The sequence below is a fragment of the Paramormyrops kingsleyae genome, chromosome 13 (assembly GCF_048594095.1).
Source record: "Paramormyrops kingsleyae isolate MSU_618 chromosome 13, PKINGS_0.4, whole genome shotgun sequence".
Classification (NCBI taxonomy): domain Eukaryota; kingdom Metazoa; phylum Chordata; class Actinopteri; order Osteoglossiformes; family Mormyridae; genus Paramormyrops; species Paramormyrops kingsleyae.
In genome coordinates this window covers 11,339,504-11,356,943 of record NC_132809.1, presented here as the reverse complement: position 1 = coordinate 11,356,943, position 17,440 = coordinate 11,339,504, and the positions used below count along the sequence as shown (strand labels likewise).

Genomic DNA, 17,440 nt, shown 5'->3' with positions numbered 1-17,440 from the left:
TGCGATAGGCATTGATTGGCGTATATTGCAGAGCGCCCTGCGCTCTTGATCACAGCGTTAATTCGCGAAGCCCGCATGGTAAACATTGGGTCGCTGTGCAAAAGAGGTTGAGAATCACTGGTGTATAAAACATCAAGCTGCAAGTTAACAAATGCACTTGTTAATAAATGAATATTGTGTTGATTTTAAGGTGATTTTAAATTTTAACCAGTATAAATAACGCATTACACTGCCATTACAAAAAGATACATTCTATCATCATATCATTTTGATTTAAATGTTTAAATGTTAAACATTAAATGTTAGGAAAATTACAAGAAAGGAAAAATAACATTTAAATGGCATTCCAACTATGAATTATGAATGATATCATAAAAGTGCATCATCAAATGAATTGATTAATCATGGATTAATCCTGTTTTATCCATAATTAACAGCTTATCAATATTATATTAATTTAAACATTAAAAATGTGTTAGTAAGATAAAAAAGAAAATGAACACTTGAATGGTGTCTCCACACTTGAATTTCAGGAGCAGATTTAGGGCACCGGATTCAGGAAGCATGGCTTCACCAGGTTTCCACTACGGTAAATAAAAACCTGTGAATTAAATTTGGACATTACCTTTTACTGCCTTCCCCCATTGCAAAAAAAGAGGTCTGGGACAGCACGTGACACGCACCAGCCATCTCTTGTGGTCTAACGTGCCTAGCAAGTCGTCCTCTGTCACTCCTGCTAAAGGACGGCCCTCCTTCAATGCCCTCAGGCTTCCAGAAACTCATTTGTTGGAAAAGCACTGTTAGATGCATTCAGAAAACCATGAAATACTCATCAACAGCATGCCAAAATAATACAGTGATGTTATTTCATTATGAAACTCTTTTATGCATGCAAAGTTACATTAATGTTCAGATTTGCTAAATATACATTTCGGAACCTCTCAGATTACGCCTGGTAGTGGTACTTTTGGTAATGCATATGACAGACAACTCAAAGCCTTGCAGTAAAACCTTTTATTAAGTCTAGAGTTGAAATACCTCAGGAAATACATTATAAAACTGCTTCCCACAAATTCCTCTCTACAACCTGAGGCCATAAGGAGTTAAGGACCAGAGAACCTGCAGAGTCACAATAGTTGCCAACTTCCACCACTGACCCTCCCCGCTCCTCTACATCCAACGGAGAAAAAGGTCACAGACAATAAGAGAGTTCAGTTTGAGAGCTTTATGTAGCCAGACGGAAAACCTATTGGAAACAATCAGGCCAGAGATGATAAAACCATTTAAGCCTCAGACTCAAACATCTTCTTCCTGCCGTCCATGCCGGCCTTGTCCTCAATGTTCTTGCGCCAATCTCCAACCGCTTCCTTCTCCTGTGGGAGCACATTTTCAGGGAGTGTAGGGAATTCAGGACCAAAAATGTCCAAGTATCCAAATATAGTTTATTAAACAGGGAAAGCCAGAGTGTTGATGTTATGACTACTGAAAATGCTTGGGAAACACAGAGAAGCTTTGTATAACTAATACTCACCTCCTCCTTGACCTCCTTCTTCACTTGCTTCAGGTTGGCCCTCAGGTCCATGTTGACCGTGTGCTTGGAGCCCAGCAGAGCCTTCAGCATGGCGTCGGCGGACATGCGCACCTTCTTCAGGGCCGGCTTCTTGAACTTGCCCTTCAGGTCCTGTACGTTAATCTTTAGGTCTTCAATCTGGTCAGAGTCAATAGAGAAAACAAAGCACAAGGCATCAATGAGCTTCTCAGACCTGCAAATTCACAAAATTCACAATATCTTCTGCATCAGAAAGTGACTTTACCTCCTTATTGCCCTTCTCCACTTTGGCTGCTAAGTCGTATCTATCCTCATCCACCTTATCGATCTGATGGTGGAGCTTTTTGCACAGCTCCTGAAAAGAAATGTATCCAGAGTTTTTTTTTTATATGGTAAACACAAGCATGTGACTGTCATATATGCTCACATCACTACATCACTATTGAAGGGATGTGTTGTACCTGTGTCTTACAGGAGTGAAATATTAATTCTTACCTGTTAATATATTAAGATGTGTATTCTGTTGACCTGATGTCAGTGTCTGGTATCATACCTGCAGGTCTTGCACAGATCCAGGCATGGAGAGTGCGGGGCAGTTTTCATCCATATACTTGATCTTGTCTGCTTCAATCTGTGTTTTCTCAGTCTGCAGCAAATTCTTAGCAATCGAGAGCATCAAGCTCTGCAGACCAAGAACAACGTTACATGTCAATAAAAAGCCATGGAAGCATAAAATCTGTATGCAGCCCTAAGATTATATTTGACATCTTAAATATATTTAAAAAACCTGACAGATTGCCAAAATCATTAACCGCATTTCTGAAACGGGACAGGTTACCTTGAGATTGTGCTTTCGGGTGGAGGACATCTTTTTCCTGAGGGATTAATGCAGAATATAGTTGTTTAGTTAATAACAATGAAATACACTTTTCATGATACACATCTGAGAAGTGTTTCATAAAAATGCAACTTTAGACTGTGTCCTGACCAGGAATGATTGTTAGAGCTCAGTCCACTTAATGCTTTTAGGAGTGATTAAAAAACCAACACATATCCCACGTAAGAATAAGAATCTTTATTGTTGTTGTCACTTGACAACGAAATTGTGAAAATGCAGGCGACTCAATGTGAGGCATAAGAGTGATAAAAGAATATATTACAAAATATACAAAACTGCACTTTTTATACAAATTGCACTGACTACACAAAATGTACTTGTGAAATATAAAAACCGAGAAAAAGAAAAGTACAAAACCAGCTAAAGCAGATCAGGGTGAAGAGGAAGGGTGTTCAGCTAACTTAAAGTCGTCTTCATTGTTTTCTCAATTATTGCTATATCCTAGCTTAGCTTTATGACAGCGCCCCTTGCTGGCTATAACAGTCATGGCATCCATCGAAATTCCGAAGATGAACTTCGTGATGAATAGGACAAATTTGATACTTACTCAGACATCTTGGCTGCTTGTTTGGTCACACCCTGTAAAGAGATATTCACAACGGTCTTATTTTTTCCCCATATCTGAGAGATCTCCCTTTCTGAACAAGACTTTTAGGGTCGTATGACTATATTTAACACTAGTTCTTTCAAAAAATAAACTTTTAAATCTCTACATGTTTTCGCAAAGTTATGCTCAAACTTTAATTAAAGTTTATATATTTCCTTTGTGTATATAGCCTATACTTATTTCAATCATTCTTTAATTCAATTCAATTTCCTATTGCAAAGTTTCATATTGTTACCGGTGCACGTATTCGTCGTGTACCGTTCAGTTACATAACTTTCGTTTCGGGAACGTACAATTCAAGGAAGGAATACATTTATTACTGGTACAGGCGTAACCTGAATTTACAAGTAGATGTTAATTTCTGTTTTATTTTTCATTATTTTGCAATGTGCAAATAAGCATCTCAGGTTTTGTTATTCAGACACATCAACAGCTACATTGTCTTTTTGTGTGGTTTATAACTGTTCTTAATTGTGTTTATTAATAAACAATTTAAAAACAATTTTCCCTGCAGTAGGCTGCCGAAATTACACCGAACCGTGAACCCAAAACCAAGGTTTGTACTGAACCTAGACTTTTTTGTAACGTTGCACCCCTAATTTACAATGACGTAAAGTTCCCCAGATCTTATCAAATTCAAACACATAGAAAGAGACAGTTTTCATAGCTGCGTTTAGCGGTGTAATTATTATAATCACCTACCAGATAAGAAAAGGCACAGTTTCTTCGTGGTGTGCAAATATGTCTCTGTTTATTCCGATTCCGAAATATTCCTTTTTGCTCTCAGTTTTAGAGGATAAATACCAGCGTAATCACAATGTCTTAATTTTGCTATGTTGTTGAGCTAAGCAGACCCGTTATGAATTCAATGACCCAGCTTTTCGGCACTTGACACCCCGCCCCCCAGTTTTTGCGCTGCAAAAAATACAGCCATCGCACTAAACACCAAAACCGGAGCGAGACGTTTGGCACGCTTCAAAAACTCGTGAGTTTTTAAAAAACCAGACATCCTTAATAATTAATTAACCAAAAAAATCGCAATTCATAGGATCGAGTAATAATACAAGCAGTTAGTTTGCGTGTGCATCAAATACTAGATGCAAAACAGAGCCAACAAATAAAGCAAATGAGGATGTTATTAGTAAAATAGTAAAACGACGTATTTTTCTTGATTTTGGGCAATACACTATCGATACTGTTGATCTGCGATACAACTAAGATAATGGTGTTATACGCGTCTTTATTTCATTTTAAAAAGAGATGAAAACGGAACTGTCAAAATTAACAGCTAATGCTATTCTCTATGTTGCAAATTACTAAAAAAATATTTATAGAGAAATCTTAATGTTACGAAAGAAAGGGACATTTAACTGCACGAGTTCCCGCTCGTTGGTTTACCTGTGCCACCCAGGCATCCGTCTATCTTGCATAACTAAATATCCAGTATGGGTTGCAATGAATCACCTAAACATTCTGTTAAAACTGATATCTATAGAAATGTACCAGGAAATGCACTGCAGGACAGCGTAACGGCACTGTATCTTATTATTTTTTATTTGTGTTCAATTGTGTTCCACGGGTTTCCGTTCAACTTCTTTCTTTTTACCACAGCGGTCACGCTCACGAGACGTGCTAATGTGGGTGCTGTAAAGCCTCCATTGTGGATGGATGGAGGGATTCTCACTTAACATCTAAGGGCGTGATTTAGCGTGCCAGGCCTGTGAGGCACTGAGGAAGCTAAACAGGTAAACCTGCTGTGGCAGGAAAGGCAGCCGAGTACAGATTCGAAAGGAGAGGAGCGGTTCTCACCTATGCGAAGAGAAGAAGGACGGACCTGCTGTATGGGCGAGGGAGACCAGCCAGCCACAGGATCCTGCCACTATCGCGGGGTATATATGCCCAACGTATCTGCTTAGACCAATGAGGATTTCTCATTAAGGAAGTAGGCTAGAAGGCCATTTGATCCAGACATATCTGATCTCTCGCGGCTTCAAAATTATAAATAACCAACTAAAAATAATCCATCGATACACCTTCTGGCTTACTTTGAAAACAATGCATAAATTAATTAGAGTGGCTATTTTTAACTTGGATTATTGAACTTGTATGATTTTTTTTGGAGATGAAATATTTAGATACATGTAATATATTTATACAAAACAGCAAACATTTTTTTTCAATTCAACTCAAACGATTTTGAAGATGATTTTTTAAAAACACACAAACGATATTTTCAAATAGTTTTGGATTTTAAAAGGATGTGGGTCAAGTAAAGTGTATGCTGGGTCAAGAAGAGGACATATGAAATTGTGAGGATTCCCTACTGAATAACAACAATAATAATAATAATAATAATAATAATAATAATAAACTAAATGCTCCTGGAATGACAATAACCCCATCACTCCTTCCACCTCATCCAATCCCTGCTCCTCCTACACACCCCAACCTCCAGAATCTCTAGTCCCTTACACACTCTCCCCATCTCCAAAAAAATCTTTATTAAAAGCCCATCTCTATGTGATTTGTCTCAATGTAATCAGATTCAACAGATCTGCATTGGTCCGTTCATGTGCCACCACTAATTCACAGTTTCAATTTTGGTGCGATATGTATGAAAATGAAATATGCCTCAGATATACAATGTTCCTGGAAAGTTAAAAAAAAAAACATCAATAAAATACTTTTAGAGATACAGTATTCACAAGATCATGTCATCTTTAGCTACTCTTTCCTTCCTTTAGTGCCACATAGTGCTGATTATTCAATTTTGGTGAAAATAAAATCAGCTGTAGATCTTCTTGCATATAATGTTTTTGTGAAGTGGCAATAACACCCAGCAAATACATTTTGAGTTATCATGTCCTTTCCCTTTGCTGCCACTAAATGGTGTTGCTTCAAGTTTGGTGCAATCTGTTTCAAAATTTGATCAATTTCAGACCTTCAGCCATACAGTGTATCTGCAAAGTTTGAAAAAGATCAAAATGCTTTTTGAGTTATGCTTATGAGAAAGTGTCTCAAGAGCAGTCTCAAAACTGTATGCATTTCCTGTCCAGGGAATACAAGAATTAGAGTTCTGAACAGCGGTGTGTCACCACCAGCACCGTGTCTTTCCTCAAGTCATCAAGTTGCTTAACAGCCAGTGACCTGCACCCGTCCATCCACTGCATACACTGCACACTATTTTTAACATATTACTCACACTTTATCAATATTATTTACTCTATTGTTGTCAATTTGCACACCCTTATCCTCATACTGCACTATGTATTGCTTATTTGTTTACTCTTATCTACACTGTTTGTTGTGTATTGCACTACTGCTTGTCTTGTATTGCATCTCTGTTTGTCTTGTGTTGCACCACTGCTTGTCTTGTACTACAATGCTCATATTGTAATGTTTATACATATATACACTAAAGGTTCCAATTTATTAGAAAACGTGAAAAATACGTAAAATTAGAAATGTGAGGAATGCCAGACATGTAAATTATGGTTGGAAATATCAGTAGCAGTTTCAAAAATGTACTTAAGTACAAAATATGAATTTTATTTTATATTTTATTTTTGAAAATGTACTTATCTGGTGGTACATCAACAGCATATGCATCTTAGATCTTACTTAAACATTTCATTCACTTTACATTACTAATAATAAAATCAATTTGTGAACGATTTATTTGTGCTAGAAAATTCCAGTCATCCAAAAAAATAACTTTAGATTCTCAAATATTAAATTTAATCTTAATCTTAAATAAAAACTGAAGTCTAAAACAATCGGTAAATACTAAAATACTAAAATATATTATGCAATAGCGTAACACATCCATGATAACACCAAAGAACAAATAAAAAATAAGAATATTGTTAAGTATTAAAATATAAATATAATCTACAGCAGCGAAAATATTTGGATTTAAAGGGGAATTCCTGTGCCCAGTTTTATCCTTATTCTTTTTGATGTTAAAGAAAACTGTTATTTTTGGAGAAATTGCACCATCTAGTGGCAGTATCAATAACTTCTCATTCCACCATGTGGTTGTAGGAAGTACGGCTGGGGATCGTTTGCGCCTGGTGTCTCCCAGCCATAACTCGTCATGCAGCATTTAAAGACAGATGATACCACATGATCACCTAACTATGTACATCCTTTGTTATTCTATTTATTTATTTTTGCAGAACCTTATTCGCGCATGTTTTTCAATAAAGAGTGTGCCTGCCTGCCCGCCTGTCCGTCCGCTCGCCTGTTTCCCTGTATAGTTGGTGCCGCTTCACACGTTCTCCTTGCGTCATTTTATTGTAGGGCTACAGGTACGTGATACAGTATATCATTACATGGCGCATCCACAATAACCACCAGGACATCAGATGATGGGTGTAAACATTTGTCCGGATGCCAGCTTTTCGGTAATATACAGATGTTTACTTACACCCGCAATTTTTTAAACTGATCACTAGTGCGCCTAAAATAATGACAGGGCTGCCAACTCTCGCACATCTGGCGTGACACTCACACCTTCAGACTCTCACTCTCACGCAAGAAATCTTCCGGCAAATCTGTATTATTCCATTGTAAACCTAAAATTAGCTACATCAAAAGTCTTGGGGAAGTTTGCAAACCGTACAGATTATTTACAAGGTAATAATACTCGTACATACATGTAAATGTTTGTGTAGACTGATCTCGAATTCAAAATCTCACTCCACCCAGCTGACCAAAGTTGGTAACCCTGTATTAATCAGAGGCGCATTGTGATGCCCAGGAGTTATTAATCGGTATAAATTCGGGGTATGCTTATATTTATTAAACGCAGGTAGTGGAGCACGTAGGCTACGCCACATGGTATATTAGTGGAACTGATAAGCAATGAAGGGGCGGTGAAGAAAGGGGCATTTCAGCAGCCAGAACATCTTTTAAAAAGATATTTTGGATAATCAAGGTAAGAAAGACGGCAGTGTTGTGGAGGTACTTTTTGCAGTTTAAAATCCGACACGTTCATTAAACATAAAGAAACGCCGGTGTGATATCATGCACCTCTATTGTGGGGTTTTCTCCATGTTCTTCAGTTTCCTTCCACAGTCCAAAAACATGCTAAGCTGAACTGGAGTTACCAAATTGCCCATAGGTGTGCAGGTGTGTGCATGAGTGTGGTGTGGTGTGTGTGTGTGTGTGTGTGTGTGTGTGCCCAGAAATAGGTTGACACCCCATCCTGGGTTATTCCCTGCCCTGCACAGGTAGCTTCCAGGATAGGCCCCAAACCCTGCTTAAAACCAGCAGGTATAGAAAATGGATGGATGTCTATCTCTCTGTCTGTCTATCTCTCTGCCTGTCTGTCTATCTCTCTGCCTGTCATATAAAAATGACACACTGATCTCTTCATGCTTTGCATAGGAAATGTGCCAAAGTGATTGTACCCTTTTCCACTTTGCTGGCCAAGTCCTGTCTCCCTCCATCAATCTGAGCATTTCTCTTAGCTCCCAGAATGAGAGATGCTTAGAATTTTATAAATGGTTAATATTGTCATGTGACAGGCATGTGCAAAGTGCAGTGAAAGGAAATGATGTTTGAATCAACTTCATGTTGATGTAGAACTATGACATAATGCCTGTCAGCTTAGCCATTCCAAAGCCTCTGCTAAAATCACCCCAGTGTTTGCAGCAACCATTCTGGCCACCCATGTATTTTTTGACTCGACCACTAGCACACCTCGTATAGCTAATCAATACATCATTGACTTTTTTGACTAATTAATTAATTAGGTGAGCTGGTGGTGAAATTTAATAAATACATGCAATGGCTGAGGTGCCCCTGAGGAGCGGTTTGGGAACTGAAGCGATGTTCATCTAGCCGTCCAACTAGGTATCAGGAACTTTTTGGTGAACAGAAGCAGCTCTTACTAATTTTATTATGCTACTCCTAATTTGCATATCTTCTAATGCTAAATTCTGAGCAAAAGTCCACTTACTACGCAGATAAAAACTGATGCGTTTTACATTTGTTTTACATGAGTGCAAGTACAGATTCCATCCATCTAGTATAGGGCCAAATGGAGGAAAGAGCTTAGGAAGCTCTGGCAGTAAGCTTGTTTCCTGGCTGCTTAGGTAACAAGGCAGGGCTACTCACATGTGTATTCTGTGTCAATGTCTGATAACATACCTGCAGTTATTCCATAGGTCCTGGTAGGGACAGTGGGGGCAGTTTTCTTCCATAAACTTCATCCAGTACACTTCAGATTGGCTCTCTCCGCCGTCAGCAAAGGGAGGGGGGCATCAGGTCCTGCCGGACAGGAAGTTGTTGTAGAACAGGAAGTTGTTACAGGAGAGAAAGGTACATCTAGATGTACCAACAGCTATTCTGAATCATGAAATTGAAATCGGTAAGCAGTTTTTCATAATCTTTAACAAAGTCTATATTTTCATATTTTTATATGTATCCTCTCATGTCCCTTGACTGAAAAATGCAACCTTTTAAGTGTCGGAAACATGCTAGTGTCAAGTGATGCTTACAGCTCAATAACATATTTTTCTTGTTAAATAATGAAACCAAAGAGAACTGTATATTACTAGTGAATAAAAGCATACATGGATGATGATAATAAGCTGTATCTTACAAACATTATATCTGAAGCAGAAAGATTTCTAACATGATAAATTTTGACCTCAGATGAAAAGACTTTAAGCACAACAAGAAACATTTGTCAGTCATTAATATAAAAGTTTGACATTAATCTGGATAGAGCTAAATGCTATCAAAACACTATAATGAAAATGAAAGGTGTCTTTGAATTATTTGGTGTATAAATGAACCTTCAGTTGTAAAGTCTAGGAGGACAGTCCTATACAATTTACCGATTCATCTCTACAAAAATGGGTCCCAAAAGGTGAAAACTGTCAGATCTGACTCAAATATGATATCTGCTTTTTAGCTCCACACTCTGGGTAAAGAATTAAACAGCTGCTACCAGAAAAATTCAAATTTAAACTGGGGAATAAAATAATATTATAATATAGCTCTGAAACCAAAATTACTTAGTTGGAGTCTAACATATATGTATTTATCTATATTTATTTATACATAAAATGTTTAATTAAAGAGCTACATTAGATGAGGAAGGTCAGTTATTCTTAGTCATTATGGAAAACATTTAATCATGAATCACAGTCAAGTGTATTTCAAACATCACTTGTAAATCAATTCTTAAATTAATAAAGATAGTATTCCTTGCATTGAGTATCCATGATAAGCATCAGCTTAAGGTCTGAGTGTAATATAAGACGCATTTAAAGGGTGGAGGTCACTTTGGTTGGCTGGATTTCTGCCTGGTGATGAGTCCTAGATACTTCTGCAGGGAGATCCAGTGACATTCCACTGGTGTCAAGACAGCAGCGAACACTGCAAAGCAGCCTGCCAGTCAGACATCATCAGCGCATTTAAAAAAAGAAAAATGAACAATATCTGTTTCTACTTCTGTATAGTACCACTCCCCAAGTGGCAACCACTGTAGACATTGCATAAACATAATTACAACAAATTACAGCTAATATACTGTCTTAAAGGTACATTCGTAAAAATGCAGTTAAATCACCTTTCACAAATTTGCTATAGCATCAAACACCATGGAAAAACACAACTGCTTCAACAATCTGGAAAATTTCGTAAGTTCGTGCTGGACATATTTTCCTGTTGAGCTTGCATACATACAAAGTAGCAATAAAACACATTTGGAAAAAATATCTGATATGTTTAATTCCAAATTGTAGTAGCACTGCCCCCTACTGCACTTTACTGGCAATACAAGATTAAGATTAAAAAAAAAAAAAGACAACATGTATAGTATAGCTGCATAATATATAAAAATAAATAAATAATATATAAATAAAGATTTTTTTTAATGTTATAAACATAGAAGTTGCTAATAAAACAATGTAGTTATTCTCAAGAGGCAAAGAATGACATTAACACTGCTGACTGTAAAAGCCGACTTGTTTTGAAGGTCACTCACCTCTGTCTTTTTTCACTTGTTCTGCACTTCTTTTAGGCTGCTTGTGCTTTGGGAAAATAATAATACTAAATACATTTAGATCCGTTAAAAATTCTCAGCCGGAAAGTCAGTTTCACAAGAAAAAATCAATGAAATATTTGCATTACACTATATTCAGTAGTTTAGGAAATAATATAATGTAACATTTCAGATGGATATTTCCATGAAATCCAAAAATTCTGAATGTAATTTCCTTTCTACAGTTGAGCTTCAAAATGATGCCTACACCTAATACCTAATATTATTGCTACTATTATTGTTGTAAGTGATAATAATTAGTTTAACACTTGAGAGATGATTAAGTTGAAATGCCAGGCCTTTCCCAGCACACAAGCACCTCAACTTTAATTTATAACAACAATGAATGTGCACATTTTAATTCATTCATATTGCATACAGCATAGGCATTTCTTTTGTTGAACCAATGAATTATGGCCACTTAAATTGACACTGTTTGTGTGGAGCATAACAGTCAGAAAAGCTTGAAATGAGTTTTTTCCTCAAATCATTTATTTCTCATCTGTGTGTGTATAATAAGTTTATAAAGAAAGAACACTTTTACTTAATAGTTGTAAATTCTGCAGCTTGGCATAACGTACATAGATCATAGATGTTACAGTGAGTTGGCGTGCCATGCTAAAGATTACTGACAATAATAATTAGGTCAATAAAGCAAGTTGAATAGCAATGCAGACTATGAAGCAAAAAGAGGAGCAGTTTCTGCCTGACAGCATGGAGAATAATCCCAGTCCTTCCAGGTGATTTAGCCAGGGTGACCAGTTTTATGACTCAGCCTCAAACATCTTCTTCCTGCCGCCCATTCCGGCCTTGTCCTCAATGTTCTTGCGCCAATCACCCACATCACGCAGGTCCTTATTCTTTAGGGGTGAGGATGAGAAATGTGGAGAATTCGAGGACATTGACAGATTAATTTCAGGAACCATCCTTCTATGGTTACTTTTACTAGATTTGGGTATAACACATAACAGAGAGAAATTGCCCATAAACTCCAATGGTACAAAAATGTTACTCAGAGTCCATTTTTGTACCTTAAAAGGTATGTCTGTCTACAACTCGGGTACAATTGGCTCCAGTGAGAAGTAATTGTACCCTCAAAAGGTACAAACTAGTACTTTTCTGACTGTGTAGTTGCACATTCTCTGCGAAAAATAAAAACAAGTGCTGTAACAAGTTTGCTGTAGCTTCAAGGATCACTCACGTCTTCCTTGGCCTCCTTCTTCACTTGCTTCAGGTTGGATCTCAGATCTAAGGTCACCTTGTGCTTGGAGCCCAGCAGGGCCTGGAGCATGGCATCGGCAGACATTCGCACCTTCTTCAGAGCTGGTATCTTGAATTTACCCTTCAGGTCAATGATTTTAATTTTCATGTCAGCCACCTGCGAAATCAGGAGGAAGATGGACATTTGGAACACCAAGCTGTCCAGGAAAAGTAAATGCGATTAACGAATGAATGTGGGTATACCTCCGTGCAGACCAGTGCTACTTTTCTCTCTAAGTCGTATCGTTCTTCTTCAATCACATCGATTTTCTCGTTAAATTCCATGCATAGTTCCTAATAAGAAATCAGCACAACACACTGTGTGAAAGAATAGCTACAATGATGTAACAATATAAATGCGTACTTATTATATGAGCATTTGCGCTGATATTAAAACAAAATATAATGCATTTTAATCTTTATATACTAATTTTACTTCATTTGCCGCATACAGGTTAAAATGCAAGGTATTTTCTTGTCATAGCAGCATAAATGCACATAAATGAAGTACACATTTGCACTTGTACAAACAATCGATTGTGGCACGTATCGTTTTTAAAGGTGAATGCGTACCGGTACTTGCGTACCAGTTATGTCCCTGGCTATCTAAGTTGCATTCCGTGATGTTACTGTTATTTACACTAGTTTTAAGATTCCGTTACTTTTCTTGTGAAACAGAAGCGAGCTAGCTAGTTTGCAACCAGATACCCAGTGTTACTGAAATGTTTTTAATACAAATGAATTGACAGAATTTGTTTTCTGCTGCTCTGAAGGGAGCTTAGCAATCTTGCCTAGGGTGCTAGAACACTCAGTGTTGGCCATTTCACCTACATATATCTTGCATCAAATGACGAGTAATTGATTTGTAAACATCTGAAATAGAGAACATAATCACTAATTATATTTCGGCCTGAGTCTTGGTGTCCTACCTGTAACCCTTGCAGAGAATTAGGAAGGTGCAAGGGAGGACATTTCTCCTCCAAGTACCTCTTTCTCTCTTCTGCCTTTTCAGTCGCTTCTTGGTCGAGTAAAGTCTTAGCAAGCTGAAGCATCATGCTCTGGTAGACATTGCGTTAACAAAAGTCCTATTAGTACCAATACCTAATCACAGTAGTCTCAATCTGGTGATAAAATCAAGCAAGCCTCTTTACCTTTATGGTGTGCTTACGGCTTGCTGACATTTTTTTTCTATTCGTTGAAAAGAAAAGTCAATGTTATCACTTCAGAAACAACCACTGTTTCCTACGTCAGATGCATAGCAAGATATCCGTTTTATTAGAAGGTGCAACACCATGACAGGAATGAAAGTATAGCAAGCAGTTGCTGCCAGTTTTCATGCCTGCATCCTGACATTATCAATGAGTGATTTCAGAGGAAAAACACAAATAAGTGATTTCAGAGGAAAAACACAATGGGTGTCATTTTCAGTACCGTATTAGAGCATACAATAGATTAATAAACAAAACTCTTCAATCCCACAATCACAAAACACTTACTCTGTCATTTTGGTAGCCTGTATGCTTCACAAGCTGGGAAATGAAATGAAAATGATCAAAATATACTATCAAACAACTGGATACATTTTCATGAGTAAATATCTGAGCTTTTGATGAAACGTTTAATCATAAATATGGAATGTGACGATTTCTGTATCATTATGAAATTAGGTTTATTCTTTAGATCGCACATACAATGCATAGATGAGAAAAAAACAACAGATGATATGTAAATAAATGGGTAATTAATAGTAAATTCATGTGATAAGCAGGAACATGATCTGAACAAGACCTAATCCGTGATACAATTTGGATAGCATGTGCAGTGATCAGCAAATCCAGAGGCAAGCAAAAGGTTTCTAAATTTGGGGATGGCAAGATCTCCTGTTCGGTCACTCTGTTATGATAGGCTTGTCTCCGGGACAAGTCATTAAAATCTGACACTGCATGTGATGTTGCCAGTGCTTTCCTTAAGAGGAAGGCCTTCCTTGAGAGTGCCGAGACATTACAACACATCTCAGAAATAACTACTGTTCCAAATTACATCTCGCTGGAGCCTAATCAAATACAAACTAACAAGATCTTTAACTCTCCATATTCATGGAGCTCCTACCACTCAGCACTTGGCTTTATATGAATATAATTTAAGATCATCTTTAGTCTTTTCTTATTAACCAACTTCACACTGGAATGTTAGGCTTCATACAGCAATATATTACAAAAGCTTTCTCATTTATTTTTTTTGTCATTTTAGGTTCTATTAAGACACAATTAGTCCTACTATTACAACCAGAGGTTCCCTCTTTCTTATTAATACAGTGTTTAGCTGGTTGGTCTAAACTAGCCCAAAGCATAGCAAGAACAAGGAATTAAACTAAACCTGAAAAAGTTTACATTTACAAAACACTTTAACATATATGACTTCTGTGTGAGATGGTGATGTCAGAAGGTTAAAAGTAAAATTGCTGACTTTTTCATAGATTCTGAATAGAGGACAAGATCATTTTGAAAGGCAAAGTAATCCTAACATTCTGGAGACTTTTGAGGGTTTAAGGTTTTTACTATTTTTACCATGGATACAGATTTGTTGGTATCTTTAATTTGCTGTGCATTACATACAAAACGGCACCTTAGCTTTTCACTTATCCTGGCTAAATCAACTCATCTGTGGATATTAGCTTGTAGTAGCAGAAGTTGTTTCTTTTTTTACTTCTCGGCTTGAGAAAGTGTCAAGTGCACAAGACAGCGGCATGTTAAAGGCCAATTAATAGAAACTTTAAAGAGCGAAGGCGACAGCAAGCTGACAGCTCGTCCTCCCAATTTTTTGTCGTTAATTGTACCGAGGAACACTTGTTGGGCTCGTTATGTCTCATCAGTACTTGAGGAGTAATTTGACAGCTGGCTCAAATGTCAAGCACGATTAGAAATGCACCAATGTGACCTTTGCCTGACGCGGATTTTCCCTCCGTTTTGCTGGAGGGTAACAGTACAGAGCTTCAGCAATGTCCTTGTTGTTCAGGGTCAGAATGCAGAAAATTCAGAAACGCAGATATAGGCATGAGGAAGACTTTGACTTAACTGACATTATTTGAGTCCAACATTCTGTTGACAGCAAGGATAACATTTGAAGATCACTTTCAAATTTACTGCTTCTGGCTCTCTCAATTATAGCATAACACATCGTCAGGCCATAATTCAAGCCCCATTATCTGCGAATGACAACTTTTTGTATTTTTTTTCTCCGAATTTACTCTTTGTTTTACCCCAATGTTCTGTATGATCGTCCTAAAATTAAAATCACCTGAGCTGAAAAAGTCACTGGTTTTATAAGAATTCATTTTAATTTAATTATACTTTAAAATTTAGCATGCTTAGCATTTGCTGTTTTACAGCTCTTAATTTATGAAGAGAAAAAAAAAACTTTATACAGCAATACAACATACAGTATACGACAAATTGCCTATGGAGAGCACAAAGCTTGGCACTTCTAGCACAAAAGTAAAACCGTTTACTGACGGCGATATAAGCAGCCCGGTGTGGAGATGAGTAGAGTACAGCCGGAAAGAGAGATGGGATGGTTCCTACCTGTGAGGAGAAGAGCAGAGCAGGAAAAGCGTGTGGCAGCGATGGAGAGAAAAGCGGCCGAGAGCTGAAATGTAGGGATGGTATTTATTGCATTCTGCCAGAGCACTTCAAATCCCCATCTTTCTGTTTATGGCAGAGGATTACCCCCAGACCAATGGGCTAACAAGGTCAAGAAATACAGCACTACATCCATCCACTCCCTCACATTCATCCAATATAAATAAACTGTCCTTCAAGTATGTCATCTCATTGTCTTATTTCATAAACACTGCTACCCAGTAAAATCCGCAATAAAATCTTTAATGAGTTACAATGTAAATTCATTTAAAATACGTTTACTTACTTTATACTTCAGAAACATCACTCATCGATAATATCTACTTTACAAACACATTAATTGAACACGATTGATAAATATCCACATATAAATTTCACTATGACATTATACATATAATTCAAATTCAAAACAGCACTGAGGCAGGTATGATGTCACTCTTAATTCTGATATCTAAAGAAACAAAAGGATTTCTTAGACCTACCTGACTGAAGCCTGGGAGGTGGGTTCTCATTGGTCAGATCGTGAATGACGGAGACACCGCTTTTCATTCACACACCTGCTGTTTCCTTGGCAACAGCAATAAATGAAAAGTTCCTCTTCCAGGGAAAACTCAGAGTAAAGAACATACTCTATGACAGGCAGTGTTTTGAAAAAGGGGTAGAGAGAGAGATGATGTAGGGAAAAGTAAACAGGGAAAACCCTTGAGACTCCTCAAGATTAAATCTGGTCTAATTGTTAAAAATGACACTAATTAGACCTTGAGTCACACAAGCTGTGTCAGTTGTAACTCTGGCCATCACTCCTGAGGACCGATACATACAAATAGACAAATTATAAACAAATGAAAGCAACAAACGAAAAAGAGCTGACACACTGAGATAACCAGCATCTAGTGAAATGTCATGACATTCAGGTAACTGCAAAACTGAGCTTCCAGAATTTTTTGCCAGACCTAAAGGCCAGTGTCTAAATTTATTTCATATGTGAAGTGTTTTAATAACTATTTTTTAAAATTGTTAAAACCGTATTTTAAAATAGATTGTGTTATTTAATACCACAGTATTTGCATGAATAACATCCCAGGGAGCATTACAGCATTTACCTCAAATACTAAAAACAGAAATTCAGATTCTGATCTAACTATCATCAGCCACGAGAATGACAAATGAACATAACTGTGTACACAGTATTTATTAATAGTACCTATTAATATATTAATAGCAGCTGGGTCCATGATATTTACATTTTAATTAAAAAATACTTATGAGTCGTATCGGTAATTAATGTACTTCTGAATGTTACTTGTGTTTTAAGATTACTCCTAAACTAGCTCATTTTCACTCACATTAAAACAATTATATGTGCATATTCCCATCCACAAGAACCTGCAAAGTAAGAAATGCTTGCAAAGGCATACAGAAAAGGCTA

General features: G+C 37.2%; 2 protein-coding genes across 3 annotated transcripts; both read right to left on the bottom strand.

The window, feature by feature from the left end:
• Positions 1-999: 999 nt before the first annotated feature.
• Positions 1,000-4,980, bottom strand: LOC111859407 (troponin I, fast skeletal muscle-like). Of its 2 annotated transcripts, none has more exons than XM_023842031.2 (7): positions 4,864-4,980; positions 2,995-3,026; positions 2,388-2,424; positions 2,103-2,231; positions 1,815-1,904; positions 1,532-1,708; positions 1,000-1,373 (listed from the first exon to the last, which is right to left on the bottom strand). In XM_023842031.2, the coding sequence occupies exons 2-7, from the start codon at positions 3,000-3,002 to the stop codon at positions 1,284-1,286; spliced, it is 531 nt and encodes a 176-aa protein (XP_023697799.1). In that variant the 5' UTR covers positions 3,003-3,026; positions 4,864-4,980; the 3' UTR covers positions 1,000-1,283. The 2 variants fall into 2 exon arrangements, with proteins under 2 accessions (XP_023697799.1, XP_023697800.1); XM_023842032.2 differs by lacking the exon at positions 4,864-4,980 and adding an exon at positions 3,757-3,910.
• Positions 4,981-10,867: 5,887 nt separating this feature from the next.
• On the bottom strand, positions 10,868-17,309 carry LOC111859406 (troponin I, fast skeletal muscle-like). Its single transcript, XM_023842030.2, has 7 exons — positions 15,955-17,309; positions 13,870-13,902; positions 13,525-13,561; positions 13,303-13,431; positions 12,578-12,667; positions 12,315-12,491; positions 10,868-11,973 (listed from the first exon to the last, which is right to left on the bottom strand). The coding sequence occupies exons 2-7, from the start codon at positions 13,875-13,877 to the stop codon at positions 11,878-11,880; spliced, it is 537 nt and encodes a 178-aa protein (XP_023697798.1). The 5' UTR covers positions 13,878-13,902; positions 15,955-17,309; the 3' UTR covers positions 10,868-11,877.
• Between the last annotated feature and the right edge of the window lie 131 nt (positions 17,310-17,440).